Source organism: Solanum stenotomum, chromosome 6, assembly GCF_019186545.1.
Source record: "Solanum stenotomum isolate F172 chromosome 6, ASM1918654v1, whole genome shotgun sequence".
NCBI lineage: Eukaryota > Viridiplantae > Streptophyta > Magnoliopsida > Solanales > Solanaceae > Solanum > Solanum stenotomum.
In genome coordinates, this window is record NC_064287.1 from 33,410,548 (window position 1) to 33,438,130 (window position 27,583).

Here is a 27,583-nt window from a genome sequence, read left to right on the forward strand (position 1 = left end):
ACTCACTAAAGTATGTTAATTTTCTACTTTATAGGTTATTTGTAAGAGTAGTTGAGAGATATGAGCATATAAGTACAATTTATGTTCAATTTTTTTTATTAAATTAAAGTTAGATGAGATAATTACTTAAGTGGAGAACAAATAATTACTTAAGTGGAGAACAAATAACTTTGTAATAATTTATTATGCGATTTTATAATTTTTTGTTTATTTGATAAGATTGAATAAACAATTGGGGCTATTTTAATAGTTTTACAACTTGTGGGATTTTTATGTTTATGAGAAAGTATACAACACAAAAATTTCATATCGCATGTCGAAACAAACCTTCAATTTCATCTCATGATTCCATATCATGATACCATATCGCATGACCAAACGGGCCCTAACTCATGTGCATGGTTTATTTGGTTTGTCATCATGTTTCTAAGTGATTTTCAATTATTTATTTTTTGTGTCAAATCTTAACGATTAAATCGATAACCGAACCGATAACGATCAATAACCAATAAACCGAGAACCGATAAGACAATATCTTAATGGTTCTTAACTGTTAAGGATGTCTACAAACCGATAACCGATTAGTTGAACCGATAAACTTCAAAACCGAACCAACCGATACGCAACCCTAATTACGCCTAAGAGAAAAGTGAAATTTTGAATATGCATGCACATAAAACATGCATACATACTTAATGTTGTGCCTTTTCCCTTTTAATATTACATGCATGCATTAAGTATGTTTTAAGTAATATTAAAAGGGTAAATAAATTCACTTTTAAGTAGTAAAGGTGTGTAATAGGTCGTCATGATAGTTGAAGCGTGTAACTGACTTTTCGAGACAAATTTAGGGAGCCCAATATTAAAATAACAAACATAAAAAAATAACATTAGATTTTGCAACAAACTTATTAAAGGTTTATCTATACTTATATAATGTTAATGAATTTCAATAAAAATGTCTAATACAAACTATAAAAATATGTTACATGAACGGAAGAATAAAAATAGTAAAGATGCAATAAATTTTGCGTAGTACAAAAGGGGAAAATGGTTAATTTTCAAAGTTGAGGAGAAGTTTGATTGTTAAACCAAAATTAGGGATGTAAATGATTTTCACCCGTTTCTTTAACGAATTCACGGGAGATTGTAAAAGACATAAATTTTTAAAATTATGTTTGGACATTTGTTAAAAAATTAAACTTTTATGGTGAGGATGGGGGTTGTCAATTTGTTGTTTAAAAAGTAGTTATTGAATTTAAAGGGCAAAAGAGAAGAAAGTGGGGAATGTGTAAGAAACTGATGTGAATTTTGAATCATCAAAAACCCTAAGACAGGGATCTTAAAAAAACCCTTTTTCCTAACTATGAATGATTCTGATGATGAAACTCCATACCCTTCAAGACCCAACGCTGCCATTTACACTTCTTCTCTTCGATTAAGACGCTCAATTCGAAACCCTACCTCTTATCCAAGAAATACCCATTATGGGTATAATAATAATGAATTTCAATATAACCATCATGGTGCTGCTGATGATGATGAATCTGAAGATGAAGAAGAAAATCAAGAATTTAGCAGTGGAGAAAATGATGTTGATAATTTTCAAGGTAAAAAGAAGAGAAAGTTGGAAACTTTAGTTTCAAATTACAATTTTGCCCCTCGTCCAGGTTCAAAGGAAATTTGGAGTGAAGAGGAGAGTTTTGTGTTGTTGGAAGTGTGGGGTGAGAGGTATTTGGAGCTCGGACGGAGGAGCTTACGTGCTGAAGATTGGGGTGAAGTTGCAGAGAAGGTAACAGAAATGATTGGTGTTGATAAAACTGAAGCTGAGTGTAGGAATCAATTAGATGTGCTAAAGAAGAAGTACAAGAAGGAAATAACAAAAATGGAGAAAACTGGAGGTGGGTTTCATAGCAAGTGGACATTTTTTAAGAAAATGGATATGCTCATGAATTTGAGGATGAAAGGGCATTGTGGATTGGGTTGTGGGCTCGATTCGGGGGAGTATGTGTTTATGGACCCACGAATGTACTTGGATAGGTCAAATGTGTTGGATGAGATGAGAGATAGTCCTGCAGGATCAGATGCGGATAATGATGAAGAAGAGGAAGAGCAGGGTTCCGGAGGATGGGAGGGTGATGATGCGTCAGCTAAGTTGCTAGCGGATTCAATTCAAAGGTTTGGGCAGATATATGAGAAGATTGAGAATAGTAAGAGGAAGCAGATGATGGAGCTGGAGAAGATGAGAAGGGATTTCCAAAGGGAGTTAGAGTTGCAGAAGAAACAGATAGTTGAGAGGGCACAGCTGGAAATTGCTAAAATAAGAGACGATGGAGAAAATGATGATGATGAGGACAATGAAGATGAGGATGGCGAAGATACTCACAATATTTCCGGTGAGAAGCTTAGAGGCTGATGCAGGTATTTTGAATTTGTTTGCAGTGTCAAACTAGAGCTTATTGAGCAAGTCACTCGCCTACTTTAATTAATATGGTTCCTTTTATATAAACTTTGTAAGCAGTGTATTTTGAATTTGTTTGCAGTGTCAAACTAGAGCATTATGAAAACTTTGTGGCGTGACTTCTTGGACTAACCTTTTCAGGTCATAATCAATTATGACACATCTGATCAGATTTTTCTTGATTTAATTTGAAAGTGAGGATGGTTTTTTCTAAGTTAAAATAATATTATACTAATGCATGAAACAAGAATATACAACTAGAGAGTACATTAGACTTGTAAACAAATTCAACCAACTGTTAATTTAAAATGCAAAATCTAATTCTAACCAGAGTCTAGACTCTAGACATACAATACAGAAGGGGAACAACTCAGAAAACTGCTTTCACTTATTTATATTTCCCCCTTTATTATAATATTTTGCATCCATTTAATCCAAGTGATACTGGAGAATCTTATTATTCTAACATATTCTGCTTGTGTTTAAGCGATGTACTCAGTCTTCCAACTCTCTTGCCTTTCCCTTATCTGTTCCTCTCCCATTTCTCTATATAGCGTGGCCTCTCATAGATTTTGTTACATCTTATAGATCTGCAGAATATTTTTTATGCTTTACCTAACTTCACTCTCTTCTTCCTGTTATGTAAATTTACCTTTCTCCCATCACAGCTTATTGAACATGTCAATATGTCAATTCCAATATATTCTTTTCTCTGTGATCAGATTTTGTAGTGGTAGGGATGGTTTTATTGTCCTCCCCTTATAGTCTATTCTCTTTTCTATTTTGACACTAAGGGTTAAGGCCTCATCCTCATACGCTTAAACTGAAATGCCTAAAAACGAAGGAAGTTCCTGAGTTCCCATTTATCACATACCAAATTGTCATCATCTGTTTGCTGTACATTTTTGTGCTTTTCATATTCTTTATTCATCTTCTTCAGTATATGTTTGTCAGAATCTCCTCATATTTGCTTGCACTTTCTTCCATATTTGAAGTGTGGTTTCTTACTGCTCCTCTAGGTATGGTATAATTCCTATCACTGCCTTTACTGATTCCTGCTTTACTAGATGCACAATTTGATAACAAGTTCCTTCCCCCCCCCCCCCCCCCCCCCCCCNNNCCCCCCCCCCCCCCAACCCACCCATCCCCTCATTATGGGTTGTGGTTATCACAATTCAAGCCCCATTCCTGATTTTCGTTGTGTCTCATCACTTGCTTGATTTGGAAGTTTGGATATTAAAGTAGGTGAAGCCCATAAGCAGATTAACATATAATTTTCAGCAAAAATCCACAAGATGAGCTTGTAATATTCAGCTTATTCAGCCTTTGTCCCCATAACAATTAAGGTTAAAACTGTCCACTAACTTGTCAATGTCAGAACACTAAATCATTAACATATTATGATATTATTCTACTCATATTATGCTGAACAGATCCATATTTTCAGTCAGCTGACTTGATGTTGATAATAGAAAAGACTAATTTAGCTCAATTTTTTTTTTATTTTCCTCCCCTTTTTTATGTTAGGTCCAAGAGAAGAATAGTGAGAACTTCCTTCCCTTTGTAAGAATATAGAGAACTTCCTGCCCTTTGAAGGACCCCGATGTGAAACCAATATAGAAAATATATGTTGCTCGGAATCTTCACTTTTGATGCCCCACCTGGGTCGACACGTCGTGGTATAGGTCTAGGATCTGTGCCTGATTTGGTCAACTGATTTTGGGTGCTTTGACCAAAATCGACAAAAAAAATTGGGATAGATACCCAATGTTGTGAAAGGCGATCTCCTCGTCACCAATGGCAAGAGGCGAGGTGACCCTTCATCACCTTTTAGCTTTGTGGTGAGGCGATCTTCTAAAGGCCATCGTCATGGTGACAATGGTGAGAGGCAACAAAGGCGAGAAAGGCATTGCCTTTTGTATTTTCTTAAAAAAAGGCAACCAATTTAGGGTTTTAAAAGTTAAAAGGTAATTTGAGGTTTTCTTTCCCGATTTACATAATTGCACTCTTAGACTGCGATTGTGACTCCAATTAGTCGACTCAATTAGACTTCTTCGACAACCAACCAGACTTTTTTGGTGACTTCAAAGTCCAACCAATACGTATTTCTTCTTCTTCTTCCTCTGTTTCTTTCCTCCTCCTCCTCGGGACGTAGCCCGTACATTAATGTTCAAAACTCAAAATGAAAAGAACATAAGGAAAGTAGTGGCCAAATCCTCGGATGAATGAGGACTCACCAATCTTCAACTCTTCTTCTACTATGGATCCTAGCCACAAGGGTGAGAATCGGGAATGCCGGACCCTACATTTGGATAAGAATTGTAGGCAAGATTATGCGTTAGTACAAAAATGTTCTAAATATGATAGCTCGCATAAACATAACATAAAAGTTAGACAACATAGGTCATGAAGCCTAATCGATGCACATAATGAATCATCTCAACATGTAAGGAGTACTTCTTGAAGTAACCCTAATTCATCCTTAGTCAAAACATGAGTAAGACTAGAGTCTACGAACTAGCCAACTTTGAACATAAATGAAGGGACAGTGGGAAAAGGAGAACTGAAGAATAGCTAAGGAAGGTGAAGTAAACATGCACCCAAATACCGGTCCTCTGTCAATATCAATCCACTCTAACTCAAGCATGCAAATCACCAAAATGCAGTTTCATTCTACACGATCCAACTTTTATCTGGAAAAAGCTCAAAGAAAAGCGAGAAAGAAAGGTAGCCTACTATTATTAAGGACGGGTAAGAAAGAGAGGCAAGCTGAGTGGCACCTATACCCTCAAATTACTAAATAGTAATAACGTAACATTTTACCTGATTTGCACCCGTAGTAACCATCACCAAGGACTTATGTAGGTTATTTTCACGACCCAACTAGAGAAGAGCACAAAAAAAGTATTAGATCGAAAGATGTAAAAACCAAACCTCAACGAGTGAATAATATAGTTTGGAACATGTAATGAAGCCAATTTCATGTGACAGTACTACTGGTTCACTAGGCAAACGTACCCTACGCCACTCCACTATTTGTTCCACTACCCAGCCTATAAGATGCAAACCAGAGTACCAGAGTAATCCAACTGATAAACCATACCTTTTGCATCAACGCCTCCTTAAGCTCAGGAAGGCCCTCATCAGCACCATAGCGACCAACTGAAGGTTCCCAAATGACTTCTTTCACCTTTTCAAGTGCTTGCACAGGTGGTTGCCAGTACACTACTCCCTGTAAGACTGAGAAGAAAATAAGATGGTGCCAAGATACATGGATAGAAAACATGGACAAACCATATTCAGGCAAAACAATATAACTACTCAATCTAACAGAAAGATCCACCCACAAGAGATAACTCTATAACTTTCTCATATTTGCTTTGTGTAGAATCGTGCCATCATTCTGGTGAGTACTTTCCTATATCTAGTTTATGTAGCATCGTGTCATCTTTCCGATGACTACTTTCTCATATTTGATTTGGGTAGTACCATGCATTTTTACGGTGACGACTTTTTCGTATCCAATTTGCGTAGCACCGTGTATCTTTCGAATGACTACGCTCTTATATCCTATTTGCATAACATTGTGCATCTTTCCGGTGACTACTTTCTCATATCCAATTTTTTTAGCACCATACCATTCTTTTGGTGACTTCTTTCTCATATCTGATTTGTGTAGCACTGTGCATCTTTTCGATCTACTTTGTCATAACTCATATCTGTGTTATATTGCACTATGCATCTTTCAGGTTACTCCTCAGATCTGATTGGCATAGTTTTGTGCGTCTTTCCCGTGACAATGATACTCTCTGTCGTGGCTAAAATAACATATGTTGGCTTTGTTCTATCCATGGTTGTTGTTCGTCATTAGCCTTTTAATTAGTTGGACATTAAGAATGTGTTTTTTCATGGTGATCTTAATGAAGAAGTCTATATGGAGAAACCACTTGGTTTTGTTGCTCAAGGGGAGTCTAGTAGCCTTATATGTCGATTGCGCAAGTCACTCTATGGTCTGAAATGTTCTTAAGCTTGGTTTGGGAAGTTGAGTACAATAATTAGGAGTTTGACATGACTTGTAGTGGAGTTCATCAATTTGTGTTTTATCGACATTCTACATCAAGTTCAGTGTTTCATGAGAGGACTAAGCATGCCATTTTGTCAGAAAAGATACTTTTGGGAGATATTGTTACAAAATTTGTGTAGTCAAGTGATCAACTTGCAGATATCTTCACCAAGTCCCTCATCGGTCTCCCTATTAATTACATTTGTGACAAGCTAGGTGCATATGATTTGTATGCACCATCTTGAGGGGGAGTATTAGAATAGGAATAGGTATATACAATCATACTTTTTTTTTTGAAACTTGGTAACTTTTGGTATACAATCATACTTAGAATAGGAATAAGTATGTTCAATCCTACTTAGAATAGGAATAAGCATAGGAATAATATATAGTATCCTACTTGGTAAAAGATTGTATTGTAGTGCCGATAAGTAGGGTCTCAGTTAAATAATGTAAACACACAATTCAATAATATTCTTCTATATTTCTCATAAAATCAATTGCAAGCATGTGAGCAAGCAAAACTGAATGTGCACTTCATTTAGAAGCTAGTAAAATGTTCTTTTGCTTAATCAGCGAGGTAAGTATGATTGTACTTCCCTAGGGTAGACTAGGGTATCATAAAAGTTATACCTAGGTGTAGGCGAAGGGAAAATCTAGTTATAGGGGGGGGGGGGGGGGGGNGGGGGGGGAGTTCTACCTGTTTCATAGTGCTAGCCCTAGAAGATTGGGTTAGTTATTGAAGTGTTTTGGTTAGAATATAACATCCAGACATGTTTTGTTGTCCTAGGATTGGATGGAAAAAGATGAAACAAGAGTAAATAATCTCGTTGTAACAATTGGGATGATATTATTATCATTTAAGTTGGATGAAAAAGCACAAGTTTGGTATACACAAAATTTCTTGAAAAGTTTCAGATGAAGACGCTTGCTAGAATAATTATTTTAGACATTTGCTTCTCATTACAGTGTTTAATGATGGTTCATTTGTACGCCATCCTTTTAGGGTGTAATTGTGGCTCTAGGATGGTCTTTTAATTTTATTTTTACAGAAGGTCATACTCTAATAAACTTTTTATACAAATGTATGTATGTGTGTATGCACATGTATATGTTGTGCGAATGCAAATTTCTAGGATAATCAAAGTGTTGTGTTTGCAAGGGTGGATGATTCTAAACAACCCGGGAGTTATCTTGTACAATTCTAAAAGAATTTCACAACTAGAGGCATCATTCGATTTGAGCTAGTCCCAAGCTCCCAATGTACCCAAAGCCCTGTCAAAAACTAAAGTCCTTGATTTAAGGTCTATTGAAGTTTGCTTTTAGTTACTGCAGTAACTTTTAGCAAAATAAGTTATTTAGTTTGAATAAATTTGAATTTTGAATTTTAGTTGGTTTGTTTATGTTGTTGAGATATTTTAGGTTGTTTAATTTTAAATTATGCAGATTATGTGTTTTATGTTGGCTATTTAAAGCCCCTCAATGCTTAATAAAATTATTGAAAGCTATTGAAAGTCATTTCAATCCATTGAGAGACATTTTCAATCTTCTTGTGCTGCCCCATTTTTAAAAAACACCAACAGTGGTATTAAGAGCTTCATTGATCTTAAGGGATCTGTGATATCTTCCAAAGAACTACCATACATTTTTAACCCGTAAGGGCTACCTTTTTAACCCGGCTACCCATTTTAACCCATCAAGGCTACCTTTTCAACCGGTGCTTTTTTCAACGAACAGGCTTTTCTAAATCATTTTTAACCAAAATAATGGCCAGCAGCAGTCTCTCTTTGAATGCCCCACAAATTTTCACAGACGAAAACTATCAAATTTGGTCTGTGAGAATAAAACCATATTTTGGAACATATGTGATATGTGAGGTTGTGATGGAAGAAAAACCCTTACAACCTCTCTCTGCAAATCATACAAAGTTCAGATTAAACCACTTTCAAAAAAACTTCTACACAAGACAATGTCATCGCATGTGTTTTTGAAGAACAAAATCAAAAGAAGAAAAAGAAAATATAAGAAATTTTGCAAGTTCAAAAACAATGAAAAAAATCCAGCATCAACTACCAAAACAAAAATTGAGGAGCATTTTTTTCAATTGCAGTAACTAAAGCAAAGGAGGAGCGTTGAAGTTTGCTTTTAGTTACTGTAGTAACTTTTAGCAAAATAAGTTATTTAGTTAGAATAAATTTGAATTTTGAATTTTAGTTATTTTGTTTATGTTGAGATATTTTAGGTTGTTTAAATTTTAAATTATGCAGATTATGTGTTTTATGTTGGCTATTTAAAGCCCCTCAATGCTTAATAAAATTATTGAAAGTCATTTCAATCCATTGAGAGACATTTTCAATCTTTTTGTGCTGTCCCATTTTTTAAAAACACCAACAAGGTCATTTCTTACATGGGTTATCTTTAATATTTTTGTTGTCAATACTTTCTTTTCTACAATATTTTCTCCATAGCTTTTAGTCTTGTATTTGTCATATTTTACTATTTTTGTTGTTACTATTTTTCTTTTCTACAATATCTTCTCAATTGCCTTTACTCTTGTATTTTTAAAGTTGTTTATGGAAACTCTTTTCTTGAACCTTGAGTCTAGCGGAATATCTCTATCTCACATAAGATTAAAGGTAAGGTCTATATATGCCCCACCCTCCTCGGACCTCATTTATGGGATTACATTTTACTTGTGAGATTACATTGGGTATGTTGTTCAAATTTATTTCATATATTAGGTTGAAATTCTTTATCAAAGTAAAAAAGGCAACCCAATGTACTAAGCTACGCTATGCGTGAGGTCCGGGGAAGGGCAGGTCACATTGGATCTATTATTCGCTACCTTAGCTTGCATGTTTGCAATAGGTTTCCATGGATTGAACTTGTGTTATCCTGGTCACATTATGGCTCTTCTCGTTGTGTCAAGACTCCTCCTTTAATCAAGCTTGCTTAGATTTAAAAAATCTATTATTTTGTTTGAAGGGAAGTATGTGCATATAGACTTCTCTATTGACGTTTTGATGTTAGAACTTGGTATGTAATTGAGTTAAGCCCTATGTTGCTCAGACTCTTCAAAAATTTCAACGGGTGCGTGTCGGATTCACCAAAAGTAGTACATTTTTGGAGAGTTCGACACGGGTGCGACATGAAAAGTGAAGAGTCCGTGCAACTAAGGTTAGGCCTCATTTGTTTTCATTAAGATTAAGACGTTTGAATCTGAATATTAAAATGTGCATTAAGATCTAGATGCGTAGATTTGAATACACATCTGAAGGTTAAGATATGGTCTCTAATTTGAACATTGAATAATTAAGACTGTTTATTTTCAATATTTGAATGTGCATATGAAATAATATATCAATATAAAAATTATTGTAACATGATTTTTAAAAAGAATTCAACATATGCACATCTTTTAATAAAAAAAATTATCCAACAACAAAATTTTAATTAGAAACTTGAAGTATATACGTATTTCAACAACAATAGTATATCTAGTATAATTTCTCAAGTGAGTTTGATGATCAATGAATCTTAAATAAAATTAGTGGCCTAAAACAAAATTCAACCGTAAAAATATATCTAGTGTAATCTTACAAGTGGGTTTGATCATACAAGCAGGTTTGATGATAAAAAAGACTCAATAAAATTAGTTGTCGAAAACAAAATTTTAATAAGAGACCTCAAGTATTTACATAGTTGTTTTTAATCATGGCGAGTATTTTTTCACTCAAAAATCTTGAGTTCTTGATAAACATCATACTCCCAAAAGTATTTGTACAACAAGAATTCTTGACAAACATCAACGTGATATTACTAAAAGGGGGACAAAAAAAGTTATAAGTTGAAATACCAAAATAACCCCATCAAGTTGAGTTACTACAATAATATATATATATGGGAAGAATTTAAATCAAAAGTTAGTTTACCATTTTAGCCCTGAAGTAAAAGCAAATCTTGATTTGTAACTTTTGTTTACATCAGAAAATATAACAAAATTCATTAGCCCCTCAAAATTCAATGAATCCAAATTCTATATTAATGCTTCCTCAAAGTGTTTACTGCCATAAATTTTTTTTTAATCTCTTTCACCTTCTCCTTCACTACATGCTTAGATGCTAAGTTGCTCGGACTCGGGTGCGGGTGTCCGACACGGGTGCGGATCTAGAGGTCAGATCCTTCATGATCTAATTTTTAAGATTCGGGCATATGGGATATGTATGGATACAGGTGCGGGGATTCGCCTAAAAATAATTAAAATATCTAAAAATAAAGTTATAAAACTAAATCATGAGATATTATGTGGAGAACTTGGGGAGAATCTTGGAAGGAGATTAAAGGAAAAGTAGTGACATAGAAATTTCTATTTAAAAGGTATTCCATTTTCTTCCACTTCATCTTAGTTTTTGTATTGATTATAGAAATCATTAAAATTGTCCAGACTTTCCCCATCGATTTTGATCAGAGTACCCAAAATCGGTTGACCAAGTCAAACACAGATCCCACACCACACCCATGTCGTATCAACACGGGTGAGGCACCAAAAATGAAGAGTCCGAGCAACTTATCTTATAGGAACATAAACGTTTGGTGAGGATGCGGGAAGGCATTGTGTAACAACAATTAATTATGGTCAGGTCACAAGTGTATAAATTCCCTAAATTATTTCACTCATTAAATTTTCTTTCTTTCATCTTCTATAGTGACTTCTCTTTACAACCTTTTTACATTCTTCATTTATTCATTTATATTAATATTAATTTTTCTTGGTTATTATTGGTTGTACGTAGTTTTATCTTCTCCATGATATTTATTCTAGTCAATTTTTTCACATTCTTTAAAATACTCTATAAAGTGCATCATAAGGTGTGTTTGTCCCATTATTCCATTTGCCTTCTTTCGGTTAGATTTCAACTCCAAAAAGAGTCTACTTCAGGTAAATCTATCCCAATTTGTTTAGCTACTACAAATATTGACCAACACTTTTTGTATTATAGCTAAGCTAGCAGCGTATTCACTTCTTTTAGTAGAATATGTATTTCTGAAAAGCTTCTATTGCAATAAAACTCAAATTCAGATAGAAGTTGATCTGCAAATGCCTTTGCATATTTGAACTTTGAAGTGTGGACATGGACTATGTTTGGAGCACACAGGTTCATATTTAACTGTGTGTTTGTGTAGTTTAAAATTGTATGGGATACATGTGCAATGCACGTGTCTGAGAACTAGTATAAAAAATACACTAAACAAAATACTTGTAAAGATAATGAAAACTTACTTGCTCGGGAGAAAAAAATGGTGTTAGATTGAGAAAATAGAGGAAGAAAGTCGGTACCAAGAGAGAAGAAAAGTTGTGTTCAAAGAGAGAGAGAGAGAGACGACACCTTTTTTATGGCTTATTAAATAGGGTCTAAATGTTGTTAAGACTTATATTTGATTCATTCTGATCTTTTCAGATCCATAAAGAGACTTTTTAAAAAAATAAATAAATAGACTTAATGGGCTGTATCTGAATGATTAAGGTTCATACCTGAAAAACAAACACACTTAATTGGCTGAATCTAAATGATTAAGATTCAGACCTCCATTAAGTGCAAACAAATGAGGCCTTAGACAGCCTAATACACTTCTTCAATTCCGCTCCTATACAGTAATGAATTTTAGTTTTTACATTTTGTAATGCACATTCCACACCCCACTGCATTCACTTGATGATGGATGCAGTGACATATTTTATTTTCTGATTAAATATATACACACAGAAATACATACACACATAGAGACATGTCTCTATATATAATTTAAATTGAATTGCAGTTTGCCTAGCAGCTAGTGTGTTGACCAGTTACTAAATTAATGAGGTTGAGAGGTAGTCTTAATTTTTTTACTTCTCTAGGGGATATCATGGATCATTACTGCTCAACGTATTTAATAACTTCGGGCAAAGGTAAATTGTCTGTTATGAGAAATGTGGGGGTAGTTCAATCCCATCATTAGGTGCTCAATCTGGAAGTTTGGGCTGATTAGTAGAATTGGCTTGAATATTCCATCAAGACAAGTTTCTTTGTCGTGACTCGTGACTGTCATAAGAAAACAGAAGGAACTAGTATAGTCTATCCCATCTCAAGGAGTCAAGATAAGGATAACTTTATACTCTCATTAAAGTGGGGCAGAAAGGAGTAATTGGATGCTATATCCTAATCTACGAGCGTAAGCACAAGATGGGAGAAATAGAAATAACTTTTCAGGTACGGGGTGAGAAGAAAATGAAAGAAAGATGATGAAAAATAAATCGGAGAAATTTTACATGTTCTGATTCATATTGTGATAATCAGACTTGGCCTGATTAATTTTAGTGATGACTTGAGTGCGCACAATGCTGTGGATTTCTAAATAAAGTGCTTGCTTGCATTCTATTCTGGACTTTTGTTCCTGTTAGCGGGTTAGTTTGTATATCAAGCTTTCAGGGTGGACTCTAGGATTATTCTTTCATTATCATTTTTATGGAAGGAGCAAATTCATACTATTGGGATTCTCAAAATATGAAGTTTGGAGAGGTGAATGCATGCTGAATGAATGTGAGCTGTCTCGTGGGTTCTGAAATAAGTTCATTGATGGAGAGAAGCCTGTTTGAGCTGGTCCTGATGGGACTGAAAACTAGAATGACAGTCAAATGAAAGCTTTTGATGACGGAACAATTATCTGGATCTTGAGCTTAATTCTTAAAAATTAGTAATATGTGAGGTGTGGATAATATAATTATACACAATAAAACATTTCTTGGTGCTTGGTCATGGTGTTTATAATTTCTGATGTCCATGTTAATGCTGATAATGTCTGCCTCAACAGATGAACATTTTTCTTTTTAATTGTACTTTCACTCGAACTGGACATTTTACACGTACATAAATGTAATTGGTTGCTTTCTATTAAGTGTGCTCTGAGGAGATGTTTCTCACAAAGAATTCATTATTTGTTTTTCTTTTTGCAGAATGAAAGATGATCACTTACAGCTAAATCACTGGAAGATTTTGCAAGGAAGGTTCTCATTTGAAGTACTGATTGACTGGATTCTGGAATATCAAGTTATTCTGCAAATATTTATTTTCCTTTACACTTTTAGCATGTGGACAATAACCAATTTTTCTTGTCATGTTGAGATTATGAGGTTAATTCATCCTTATAGATTAATTTCATAAAATTTGCTCTTACTATCAGCATATGCCATGTTACTGCCGAGTGTAGGTGAAATCTTGAAGGTCATTTTCCCTTTGTTTATAAAAAGGAGCACTTTGTGTTTTGAGAAACATTGCTTTTATCATCATTTAGACCCATCAACTTTGCCGCCATCTTTCAGGTCTCATTGACCATGGTTTCGTTGGCTTCTCAATTTCAATTTTCTTTTGCCATCGAGAACCAACATGTACGAACTAGAATGCCTCAAGTATACCTCCATAAATTCAAGATTTGAGTGTAAAAACTGGTAAGATAGCTTACTTTTGACTCATGTTATCACTGTTTTAAAAGCTACTAATGTTTGACAGGGGAAAAGGTTTGGACAAATATCCTCAACTAAAACACAGAACAACTTCAGCAATTGGTGTTTCAGTTTTGAAGTTGACATGTGAATTTATAGGATACAATTATATATAGTGTCATTAATTTCAGAAGTGGTAGCATGAGTGAAACAATTGTTTTCACATTATTTCAGTAATGATACTATTTTAGAACTTTTTGAATAGTTCTGGAGTTCAAACAAAGTTCAAATTTACTAGATTAACTTATTTCAATCATCATACATATTTACAATACTTACATGTACTATTTTTATTTAACTTATGGTATCTATTTTAAAACTAGATATAGGAGTTCGTGTTAGCATGAACCCAATATATGTTATGTTCTGTCAAAATTTATGTGATACATATGAAATTGAGAAAGTCAATAAACTTCCTCATATGCCTTCTGAAATATTTCAAGTAGTGAATTATTGTGATTTGCAATAATTTTTACATCATACTTTGTCAACGTAAGAGATTGTGTGGACACCTAGTCGGTTCTAATTCGATAGGAGACTCCTTACCATCCATCCCTCTTTTTTAAAGATAATTTCAAAGAGAATCTCATTCATAAAAATAAACAAATAAATAGATTGAAAACTCAAACTCGTCTTATTTCATAAAATCCGACATTTCTCAAGGACCTAGTCTAGACTTGTACGAGAACTTCTAATATAGAGTAATGACAAGAAAATAGAAACAACTTCCAGGAGAAGTTCTTTTCTTCAAGGATAAATTTTCAGATAGAAGGGGTGATGTGGAGCTGACATTGTTGGATCATATTCCTAATATGATATATGCTGAAGATAATGAAAAGATTAATAAAATTCCTTCTTTGAAAGGGGTTAAAACTGTGGGTTCTGAGTTGAATGAGATAGTGCCAGTGGACTTGATGGCTTCACAGAGAACTTTTTTCAGAAATCATGGGAGGTGGTGGGGTAAATGTGTTTAATGTGGTGAAGGCTTTGTTTGAAGGTGTTACCCTACCCAAGTTTATTTATTACCCATACTAATTTGATTCTCCTACCAAAGAAAGAAGTTGTACAAACTTTCTCTGATATGAGACCTATTAGTCTTAGTAATTTTCTGAATAAGGTTATATCTAGGGTGGTACATGATAGAGTTGTGGAGATTTTACCTAAGTTGATCTCTATGAATCAATATGGCTTTGTTAAAGGGCGAAATATTACTAAGAATATGTTTTTAATTCAATAAATTATTTCTGATATCAGATGTAGAGTCAAGCTTGCAAATGTGGTGATTAAACTGGACATTGCCAAGGCTTATGACAGGGTGAATTGAAGTTTTAAAAAAGACAGGGTTTGATATTGATGTTTCTGACAGAGTGTGGAGGCTGGTTGCAAATAATTGGTATTCAATTCTGATCAATAGTCAGGAACATGGTTTCTTTCATTCAACCAAGGGTGTCAAAAGCAAGGAGACTTTATTTATTTTAACTGCTGAAATTTTATCTAGAGCTTTAAACTCCCTATTCCTTGATCCAGATTTTGAATGTTCTGATTTGCCAAAGTGGAGTGAACAGATCAATCACTTGTATTATGCAGATGATACAATAATTTTTGTATCATTTGATAAAAAATCAGTGGAAATGGTGACGAATGTTTTACAGAATTATGAGTTTTCATCAAGGCAACTGATGAACAAACAGAAGAGTGAATTCCTCATGGTAGTATTGATAATTCTATTGCTGAAGAGGTGAGGTTTGATATTGGGTTTGAACAAGGCAACTTTCCACTAACTTATTTGGGTTTTGCCTCATAACCCATGAAAAGAAGAAAAAGTGTCATTTTCAGGTTTGATTAAGAAAGTTCATAATAAGTTGCAAGCTTGTAAGGGATTTCTTTTGGTGGCAAAGTTGTGCTTATTAACATTGTCCTAAATAGTATTTCTATTTATTTACTCTCTACTATCAACTCTCCTAAGTTTGTGATCCATGACCTGAACAAAATCTTTGCTAGATTTTTTTTTGAAATGTCAAGGAGGCTGGAAGAAGCAAACACTTGATTGCATGGTTTGAAATTTGTTAACCTAAGAAGGAAAGGCTATCTGGGTGCAAGTCTTTATTGATGTTGGAAGGGCTTTGTTTGCGAAGTTGTGGTGGGTCTTTAAAACTCAAAAATTCCTTTGGTCAACCTTTATATGGAACACATATTATAAGAAGAACGGGCCTCATATGGTAGAATAGAGAGGTGGTTCTCAGACTTGAAAATATATGTTAGAAGCTAGATATATGTTTGATCGGGAGATATGGTGGGAGCCTAAGTGTGGGCATTCAAGAGTGTGGTTTGATAACTGGACTCAACTGGGTGCTCTACATTATTTCATCCCTATTACTGGACATTTGATAACGCTCAACAACACTTCATCCAATTCTAAGTGTAGGCGATCGTAATCTAGTATAAACCCAACAAAGAGTTGGGGTCAATCCCATAGGGAGTGATATGGAATGGAATTCAATTAAGAAGTAAAAAGTATGTTCTAATCGATTGTAAAAGTAAATATTATCGAAACAAATCAAACTAAATTTAAGGTTTGACAACAAGTGTCAGATGAGGGATCAGGTTTGTCAATTAGCAACTTTAACAACTACAAAAACAGGGGAGTGATCAAGTAGAGAGGGATCCTTGGGGATGTGAACGATTAATTTCCAATTTCACTATACGGGTGATTACCAATTACTGAAACTCAATGAGTCTTAGTGGGTAGGCTAGACCATAGATGCAATAGCCATCTCTCGATCAACTATTACGATTCAGGCAAGTTCTCTCGAACCTCGACAAGTATAACAATGTAAACAACCCAAAACCTCAATTAATCTACTCTCTCGAGCTAGATTGGTAGGATCAAATTCAGATTCACTCTCTCGAGCTGAATCAACGATAACCCAATCACTACAATCATCAATCGATAACCTTGACTCTAAACCTCTTTCTCAAGCTAGAATTGCATTTGCAACTACAATTAATGAGTTAAACCTTAGTTACCAATTAAACCCACTTCAAAACAGCAATTAATCAGTAATTACTAACACCCATAAGCTAATTGAGGTAATTAATCACACCCCCAAGAATGGGGGTTTATTCCACACATAATAAAAAGTAAGAAACTATTACCAACTATGTTGTCCATGAGCTGGGTAATGAATTTCAAGACTTTACAATGCTTCAAATCAACTAAAATTCAAAACTCACTTGAAATCTCTACTCAAAAACTCTAAAAATAGTGTTTGGGATCAAGAACTCAAGGTAAAAGCTCTCAAACACTAGAACAGTTGTTCAGAATTTTGGACTATCAGAACTCACTCCAAATCTTTTAATTTTTTGCATTTATACTCTTCCGAATTTTCAGCTTGTGGACCGATCGACGGAGTAAGTCGTCCATCGCCGACCAAGTCAGTGATGAGCCAAGTGTCTCGCTTCATCGCCTTCTTGATTTGCCTTTGCACCATTGGACTTTTGTCACCGAGTGGTCTTGATGATCACCAGAATTGCCCTTTTTCAACTTCTTCATCTTTTTCGCTCCTTTTTACCTGGTAATGTTCTTGCCTTGCTCTTTTGTCTTCGTTGCTGCAAATCAACACTTTAATATTAGTTTAGAGCATAAATTAGGCATTGAGAACAATAAAACTATGAAAATAAAGCCCCAAATGAGTCGAAATCCCTGACTCATCAACATCTCAACTTACAGTTGGATGAGGTAAGACAATTATTCAGTGAAGGTAAGTCACATGAAGAATTATTATCAAATACATTCAATTAGATATTTGATCATATTAAAAGAATGGGCTAGCTACAAGAGAGGGTGGAAGAATGGGACAAAGCTTTGTGGATGCTAAACAGTACTGGAAAGTTCTCTGTTAGATCAGTTGCCTGGGAAGTCATTAGACCCAAAAATGATCTGCATAAGGAACTATTCAGCTGTTGGGCAAAAGGGGTGCCTTTCAAAGTGTCTTTTTATTTATAGAGATTATGGAAGAAAAGACTACCAGTTGGAGAAGTTCTCAGCAATGGTAGGATTGCAAACTTTGTGGTGTTTAGTTGTTGCAATCAAGGAGTTCAAGAATCTTTTGAACACCTTTTCATGAGATGCCTTGATTTTGAGTTAATGTGGAAAGATTTTACAGCAGTTGTTGGACTATTTTGCCCTTTCTTACACTTATGAGACACATTTAATAAGTGAGAAACTGCAAATATGGCTCCTAAATTGAAGCCTTTACTCAAAGCAGTTCCTATGTTTATAGTGCGACAAATATGGAGAAGAAGGAATGCTATAGTTCACGGAGAAAAGATGTCTAGAAGTAGCATGAAGATGGATATTAACAGGAATCTATGTTTAATGGCAAAAAGTCTATACCTTGGTTAATAAATACTCCATTTGTCCCTAATTACTTGTCCACTTTTCTTTTTTTAGTTGTTCCTAATTACTTGTCCATTTTGACAAATCAAGGAAGGACAATTTTTACTTATTATACTCCCAATTAATTACTTTTAAAAAAGTAGAACTTCTTGAAAATCTGAAGTTTTTAATTCATCTATTTCATAACTAATAGGAGTAAAATGGTAAACTCACTATGTCAATCATTATTTTCTTAGTAGGTGTGCCAATTCAAAAGTGGACAAGTAATTAAGGACAGAAGGAGTATGTCTTCTACATGGTCTGATATGGTTTATTGGCTGAGTTTTACAGCCCTAGGATAGGGTGTAAGGTGGTGTATAGCCTCCAATTGAAGGTGCTTTTATATGTAACACTGATGGAGCTTGTAAAGATAGTTTTGGTTTAAGTTCAGGTGCCTATTGTGTTAGAAATGATGCAGGAAGATTTATATTTGTTGAGACTAGAATGTTGGGTTACTGTACTAACTTGGTGGTAGAGTTCAAAGCATTTCGGCCTGTTAAAAAGATTTTAGAGGGTCTATGGGAGACCCCTTGGAATGTTGCTATGGAAGTAGGGAAGATTTGCAAAATTGATGGAAGAGGTTTCAGTTGTGGTGGAGCATGCATTTAGAGAAGGAAATAAGTTGGCTGTTTTTTTAACTAACGAAATTTATTTATTTTTACAAATGTCGATAATACATCTTATAATAATACTCAAGAGCTATAAAGAGATGCAAGAATGATCTAAAATATTGACAGAGTTCAAGTTCCAAATTTAAGAATTAGAAAGTTTCAACATGAAACTTACAATTAATTAATAAGAAACGGTGGAATAAACAATCACAATTATACGTTTACAAACAAGAAAACTTTAGGGCCAGCGTGCATGACAAACAAATGACAGAAATACAAACTACAAATATTTATTAAGTAGGTATTCCTTAATAAAATGGAAAAATTATCTGAATACACAACTTATTTTACCATATTCTCTAAAATTTTCTACCATTTGAAAAAATTGTAAAAAATCTCTACTTTCTCCTATTCTCGGATACATCACTTTACTTGATGCATTGGTTGGATAAATCACTATACGCGATGTATCGGAACATAATACATCACTTTACCCGATGTATCAGTTGGATACATCACTATACACGATGTATCGATATGTTGAGTGATGTATCCAAAATTGAAACGCGATATATCGAGACGTTGAGCGATGTATTTAAAATAGGGACGCGATGAATCGGGACATTTTGGATGTATCTGAATTTCACTAAATTTAAGAGATTTTTGTAATTTGAAAAAGAATATGGATAGAATGTAATTATCTCTTTAACACAATGAAATTTGTGTAAAATTCCCTAAAAAAATCACAATTTTTTTGTAAAGAAAAAAACATTGCATATCTATAATTAAATGTAAATACCTTAAATAATATATAGAAATAGTTAATCCGACTTCCTGAAAACGGGATATGGGCCAACACACAAGCTATAGGACTACTAACCAGCAGTGAACCCTTAACGCGAATAATAATGATTGATACTAAACAGAAGCCTTTATTTAAAGCAATTCTTATGTTTATAGTGTGGCAAATATAGAGGAGGAGGAATGATATAGCCTTTATTCAGAAATCTATGTTTAATGGCCAAAAATTTATATCCTTAATTAGTTGATAAATCTGTATTCTACCTGTTTATTGGTTGAGTTAGGATAGTGTGTAAGGTGGTATATTGCCTCCAATTGAGGGTCACATTGATGGAGGTTGTAAAGATAATCCTGGTGGTGCCTAATGTGTTAGAAATGATGCAAGAAGATTTGAATTTGTTGAGACTAGAAAGTTGGGTTATTGTACTAACTTGGTGGTAGAGTTCAAAGCATTTCGGCTTGGATTGAAATATATATTGCACCTCTCAGAATCTCGTGCCTCTCACTATGGAAAAAGATTCACCCTCTGTTAAAAAGATTTTAGAGGGTTTATTTATGGGAGTCCCTTTTGAATGCTGCTATGGAAGTAAGGAAGATTTAGAGATTGATGGAACTAAGGGGTTTCAGTTGTGGTTAAGTTGGCTGCTTTTTTAACTAAGAAATTTTCCTTTTTTTTAGATGCCGATAATATAATCTTACAAGTTATTACAATACTCAAGAATCATCAAGAGATGCAAGAATGATCAGAGCCCAACTTCCAAATCTAAGAATTAGAAAGTTACAACATGAAGCTTACAATTAATAAGAAAGTGTGGAATAAATAATCACATCTACAAATAAGAAGACTTTAGGACCAGCGTCATGACATACAAAAAGGACAGAAAATATTTTATTATGTAGTTTTTTCTTAATAATAAAATGGAAAAATTACCTAAACACACAACTTATTTACCATATTCTCTAAATTTTCCTACCATTTGAAAAAATTACAAAAATCTCTATTTTCTCCTATTCTCGTATACATCACTATACGTGATGTATCGAGATGTATACAAAACTGAAATATGATGTATCAAAACATTGAGCAATGTATCCAAAATGGGGACGCAATGTATCAAGACATTCTGGATGTATCCGAATTTCACTAAATTTAAGAATTTTTTGTAATTTGAAAAAGAGTAGAGACAGAATGTAATTAGCTTTTAACATATCCGACTTCCTCAAAACAGAATATGGGCCAACACACAAGCTATAGGACCACTAACCAGCAGTGAACCCTTAACGCGATTAATAATGATTGATACTAACAAGTCAAAAATCGTAGACCAAGCTGCAATAACCACCACCATTACCATTATGTTCCAATTTCAAGCAAGTCGAGATCAGTAAATGAATACTACTTTGTCCATGGTTTAAAATTATAAATTCAGAGTAAATAAAAAATATTTGAAACTTAGGTCACCTACAAGATGATAACGTGATGGACCAGTCCTACTTACCAGCTATCATTTAGGTCTGTAAAATGTTCACAGCAGAATCAAGATTATGAACAGGAGAGCAAACAAAATCATCAAGAAATGGGGGGAAAAAATTCACATTTAACCAATCATGTGATACCATTTCTTTCGAATATGAGCAGCATCCAAAGGTAAATCAAATAAGCACAGTACTATGACAATAAATACTAATAATCGCTACAACAATACAACAAGACAGGCTGAGAAATGAGGATAATATGTTTGAGGCAAAGGGAATTCCCAAAAATCTATATCTGGTTCAGCAATTGCAAATGCCTGCACAATTTAAAGTTACATAAACGGATTCTGAACTTGATAGAAAATATGTGCTTAGATAATACTAGTTCTAGGAAAATATTTGTGTCGTTTTACCTTTGCTAACCAGTAAACACAGTTCAACAAATATAATCATTTCAACAACAGCTAATATGCACCTCGTCCAACCCTCCGATCATCTCGCCCCCTTCCCATGTATATATCACGGCGATAGTCTTTGGGTGGTGGTCCACCTCTCACTGGAGAACGGCTTCTTTCCCTGATATCACGGGGCCATTGGCCACGAGGTGGTAGTACTGGTGGATGAGGTGGAGATGGTGTTCGCCTTTCATAACCTTTTCTCTCACTCAAATAGCTGTCTCTCCCACGCTCTCTATGTCCCCAATCCAGGGTTGGAGGCCGTTCAAACCTACTTCGGTCCCTACCATCAGCATCAGCAAAATCAGGCCTATCTCTACGGATTGGCAGATCTGCAAACCTCCCTTCATATCTGGAATGAGGAACCCCAGCTCTGAAATCTCGGGGGTCATCTCTAGCCCAGCCACGAGGAGGGGACCTATACCCATTCACAAACCTTCCTGGAGAACGGTTGATTGGGGGGCCAGGATTGCGATGATGGGGAGGAGGGCTGGGATAACCCCTCCGAGGACTCCCTGGAGGTGCATATCGAGGCCTTTTGCACTTGTTACAGTTCTCTCGTCTCGCAAAGTTCAAGTTGTTACACCTGCAATGTCAGGAAGCCGAGTAAGATACACAGCTATGACATCTAGAACAGAAGATATTTACTTCCCCTTTTTCTTCTTCAGAGTAAGCAATTATAGTTCTCGCCATGATTTAGAAGTCTCTATCCACAGACACAGGTCAGCAATAGACATCATTCAAACAACCAAAGTGCTACGTAATGTCAATGATCATTACTGCTTCCACAAAATCAAAGTACATCAGTCCTTTCAAAATCTACTTCTAGAACTGAATACTATTGAAGTAGTTCAATCATTACAATAATCAGAAAAAAACTCAATAAGTCCATTCAATATTCTTGCTAGTTTCTCAGTTAGCAGCAAAGTTATCTTTGTTTAACCTCTTCTTGCATAAAATGATGGTTTATTTGTCACTTAAATTAATTCTAAGCCTTGACAAAACAGAGCTTTTAGCATGAGAGAATTCCAATATAAGTTGTGATTCATCTGGCAATAAGTCACCTGAAGGCAAGGCGTAGGAATCATAGGTGCAAAAGTCATTAACTGCAATTAAAACTGATCATTGATTAGAATCATGTTTCAAGTGCTTCAAATGAAAGTTGGCATTCAAGCCGATTTATACAGCAATGACAGATTGAAGCTCTCAATTAATTCAATCCATTCAATCAAGGACTTCTATTGAGTCACAATCTTAGTCGTAGGATTCATAGGTGCAAAAATCATTTACTGCAATTCAAAACAATCAGTGATTAGAATCATGTTTCAAGTACTTCAAATGAAAGTTGGTTCTCGAGAAGTTCTAAAGAGACTATCTCCCATGCAGACGATCCTTATACAGCAACGGCATACTGAAACTCTCAATTAATTCAATGCATTCAATCACAATCTTAGCAGAGATACCACAACATTTTTAGGCAATGAAGGAAAACCATAAGTTTAGAAGAAAAGAAATGAGACACATTCAAAGGACAACTCAATGCTAACAGAAAATAGGGGAGAGAAAGAACATACAAGGGATCCGTGCACATCCAATCACCATCTCTTGGCCGTACATTTGGATTGCTTCTAGGCAGACCTTCTCCTCTAACTTGCCGTGCACCATAACCAGGTCCATCATAACTTCTGCCCACAAACCTGCCAGCGTGTCTCCCACGACCATAAGGGGGTGAATAGTCTCGATGTCTACCAGGATCTCTACCGCTACCAAATCCATGACTACGTGGTGGGCCACCTGAATGATCAAAATCAGTACTATACCGATGATCTGCATTCCTATGGCGCACAGGTGAAACAGAACCTGCATGCGCTCTATATCCTGAAAAAAATCCAGCGAATCCCAAACATAAGAGGCGCTATATCATGAGAGAAAGTTACCCATATTATTTCCTAATTAAGCTAAAGTGTGAAACCCATGAAATGCCAACAACAATTGGACTATGCTTGTATAACCAGTTACCATTGTTCATAGCCTGATGTCGAAAATAAGAGAAAGAGTAGCATGAAGAGAATGTGAATCTCAAGAGGATGACTGTCTTCAAAGTTATGTCTCAAATTAAATTATTACAGTGCATCAACCGTAGAGAACTACATTTTTCCATATCACCCACACCTGACATGATAATTTATTGAAATCCTCGAGGAAAAATAGACTTGGTTACTAAATGTTAAGCCAGTAGCACGGCGACACTCATTTCACGGTTGCCATTAATTCCCTCTAACCGAATCAAATAAAACCCATTTTCATCTATGAGAAACAACCAATACTACCAACGTAAGCAGTAATTGAGAACTTCAAGCCAGACTCCAAACTGCACCAGAGCCAAGGGACCTTACAATTACTGAACTGATAACAATCCAGGTAAAGTGCATACCATAAATTACCAAACTGTTAACAATTGAATCAAAATCCAACACCTTAGCCAATTGCAAATTGAATGAAACCAACCATAATCATCGTAAACGCTTGTGCAAATGGCTGAGAAAATCCAATCACTGAACTCAATAAACCCCTTTCGCAAACCAGCTCACAGTATGTTGATAAGTCCTATTAAGTTCAAGCTTCTATATGGAATTGATGCGTCGAAACTTACATGGAATCTCTTATTCACCAAAATTTAATCTTCACCAAAGCAACTAATCCACATGCATACCCAATTCAACGCCTACTTAACCAGCAAATTAAAGTACTAAAAGAATAAATCCCAAAAGCCACTGCTAATTGGAGAAAGCAAAAAACTGAAAAGACTAAAACATTCATTAATTTCCCTGAATCCAATTGGCAAGGATTTGGATGGACTCGAAACACCAATAACCAGACAATCAGTGTCTACCAAATGATCTCTTCATAAGGAATTGGGGTCTTGTCATGTTTCACCAGTTACAACTCATCACCCTTGCAGAATTTCCGGCCACTCAACTATACAACTATAAAGACAATCAGCAAAAACACTTCATTCACAACACCAACCATTCAATGATGGATCAGGACTCTCATATATCTCATGTATCATTCTCCAATCCATACAAGCTGGCAATCAATAGTGCTATCCCATGAAACACAACATGATACAAAAATTTCACAGCCCATGCAAAAGTCCATAAAATATAATACTTGATATATACTCTTTCCTGTTCAAAATACCCCAACAAAATTTCTCACCAGAACCCCACCATGTGCCTTCTTCAAGAGCAAAGTTCTTGCACCAGGCAAAGTGCTCAGCTGTAAAACACAATAGCAAAATTCATTCACAATTTAACACTCCATAAATGATACTGGAGAACAACGGGAATCAAGTGGGTGGATAAATGGTGTTACATCTCACTGAGAAATGTAGAGGCTTGGCACGAAAAAGATCTGTCTGATAAAATAGATCTCTCAAATGTGTCATGTTGATTGCCTAATGCCTGTAAATCTCCCAAACTACCTCATAAATTTTATCTATAGTAAGAGCCCCTAACAAGTGGATTCAAGGACGATAGGAAGAGTCAAACTGTAGCAACTTCACTATAGCATTAGATATGAAGGAATTGATCATGAACTACAAAATACAAAAATTAGGGAGAAAATTAAAGAAGTTCACAAAGAAGTTGAGCCTCTACTTGTTTAAGCTATAGCTGCATATGAGTCCACCAATAGTATACAACATGACTTTCATGGTTTAAACTTTCAGGGACGTATTGTTTTATTTGATGAAACCAGCGAGGTAGTTCACTGCAAAAGCTTGAATGGTGGAGCCATACTCCAGAAAGTAAAGGCTTAGGATAAGTAAAAGTAAGATAGGATGTATGCACAACATGTAAGCATGCGTAAGAATTAAGAAAAATTTTAAAACAAAACTAGACCAAAATATCATGACCAAACTTGAAATGTGCTATGAGGGTGTCATGCAACAGACACAGTCATAGCAAAGTGAAAGAGAATGGTTGTGAGACCATCTATACTAAATGGAGAGATTGTTGAGCCTCTAAAGGCCCAACATAGCCACAAGACAAAGCCTCAACGAAATGAGAATGTTAAGATGATTCTGTCATACAAAATTACTAAATGATTAGGAACTGATCAAATAGACAAAAAGTGCAAGTGAAAACCAGAGGGAAAATGACCGAGATGATTAGATCATACTGCACAGACCAAATACGTCAGTCAGTGAACTAGGGATGATAACACCATGTTAACTGAAGATGAACTACAATCAAATATAGCACATTTGTCTTAAAAGACCAACATTATCTTAGAAATAACATGGGCTAAATTAAGAATGAAACAAATTAGAAGCAAAGAACTGTTATAAGTTATAGTAACTATTGACACTTGTAACAAACCAGGCTTCTGCTAAGAGTCCTTTGGTTACATTCTTTTTTTACGCTGAATCTTTTTGGTTATACATTACAACTGTAGGAATTAATGTAAAACTTAGAGATACCCTAATTTGTCCAACAAACAAATAAACTACTAAGCAATGGAGTGCAATAAGCCCCGACAGTAGGATTGATATATAGGACGCAAACTGTTAGGGTTTACCATTGTTGACATCAAATTAACTTGATAACCACACTGCAACAGAAGATATAAATGTGTAAGTCAAATGAGACAACTGTCAGCAATTAGCACCCAAAAAGCATGCCCTGACCCTTTGAAAGTGCATGAGTTAACCTGCTCTAAAAACAAAAATGCAAAATGTGTAATATGAAAGGAATGACACGCCATATCCATGAGAAAAAAGGAGACAACACATGTCAGTCCATATAGACATACACAGAGTTATTTTAAGAATTTCCAGCAAAAATAAACAATTACTATAACTTTCACCAACAATCAGATCAATATACTCTGTTCGATCTAGACGTGAAGATCCATAAAAGTTTCCAAGTAGTTTGGAATAGTTAACTAATTGACCTTGAGGGATCCAAAATTGATAAACAATTCTGGTGAAAGAAAAATGATAAGAAAAGGGCGAACCATGGCTATCAGAGAATCGATCGGAACGTGAATACGGCGGTGCATCCCGACGAACCTCACCTGGCTCGTAGTCGCTACCGGCACCGCCACCTCCATTTTCTCCGCCACTGTCAGTAGGCCGTACAACTAGGCTGCTCAGGTGCGGTGTCGGCTGGTCCTTCTCACGCGAACCCATATTGCGCTCTCCCTCTCTCTCTGATGCCGCACTCTGTGGAGATTGTCTTTTTTCTGTATGAAACCCTAGTCGGTACCTAGTATTTGGGTATATTGGGGAGATTCTTTCTTTTTCATATTTTACATCACTTTCTGTATTAATTACTTATTTTTTAAACTATTTTAAAAATAAAAATTATTTTTATATTAAATAAATAAGAATATTTATAAATGATATTAAATTAAATATTTAAGTTATATATTGTCTTTTGAGAATATATTAATGGATAAACATATGTTATTAATTAATATAGTAAGAAATTAATTTATATTTTTAAATTAGTAAATTTTAATTAAATTAATCATAAAAACTAAGGGGTCGTTTGGTAGGTTGTGTAAAAATAATGCTAAATAAAGTATATTAACAATATTTGCATTAATAATGTTTGTATTAGTTATGCTTGCATTAGTTGTATATATAGATTATTTCTTATGTGTTGTTTACTTTGGTGTATTAAAAACAACTACAAAAATATCCTCCACAATTATTTTGAAAAAGATAT

At 35.0% G+C, this 27,583-nt stretch overlaps 2 protein-coding genes across 6 annotated transcripts; one reads left to right on the forward strand and one right to left on the reverse strand.

Moving 5' to 3' along the window:
• Positions 1-1,266: 1,266 nt before the first annotated feature.
• On the forward strand, positions 1,267-13,738 carry LOC125868552 (trihelix transcription factor ASIL2). 3 transcript variants are annotated; one of them, XR_007446736.1, is made up of 3 exons: positions 1,267-2,421; positions 2,544-2,602; positions 13,519-13,738. XR_007446736.1 is itself a non-coding variant. In XM_049549182.1 (2 exons), exon 1 carries the CDS (start codon positions 1,367-1,369, stop codon positions 2,414-2,416), a length of 1,050 nt encoding a protein of 349 aa, XP_049405139.1. In that variant the 5' UTR covers positions 1,268-1,366; the 3' UTR covers positions 2,417-2,421; positions 13,519-13,738. The 3 variants fall into 3 exon arrangements, 1 of the variants encoding a protein (XP_049405139.1); XR_007446735.1 differs by lacking the exon at positions 2,544-2,602 and having other exon boundaries at positions 1,268-2,421; positions 13,519-13,626; positions 13,668-13,738; XM_049549182.1 differs by lacking the exon at positions 2,544-2,602 and having other exon boundaries at positions 1,268-2,421.
• A 7,914-nt stretch (positions 13,739-21,652) lies between these two features.
• Positions 21,653-27,123, reverse strand: LOC125868551 (uncharacterized). 3 transcript variants are annotated; one of them, XM_049549179.1, is made up of 3 exons: positions 26,868-27,123; positions 23,420-23,723; positions 21,653-22,431 (listed from the first exon to the last, which is right to left on the reverse strand). In XM_049549179.1, the coding sequence occupies exons 1-3, from the start codon at positions 27,040-27,042 to the stop codon at positions 21,855-21,857; spliced, it is 1,056 nt and encodes a 351-aa protein (XP_049405136.1). In that variant the 5' UTR covers positions 27,043-27,123; the 3' UTR covers positions 21,653-21,854. The 3 variants fall into 3 exon arrangements, with proteins under 3 accessions (XP_049405136.1, XP_049405137.1, XP_049405138.1); XM_049549180.1 differs by having other exon boundaries at positions 23,420-23,639; positions 26,868-27,119; XM_049549181.1 differs by lacking the exon at positions 26,868-27,123 and adding an exon at positions 23,865-24,273.
• Between the last annotated feature and the right edge of the window lie 460 nt (positions 27,124-27,583).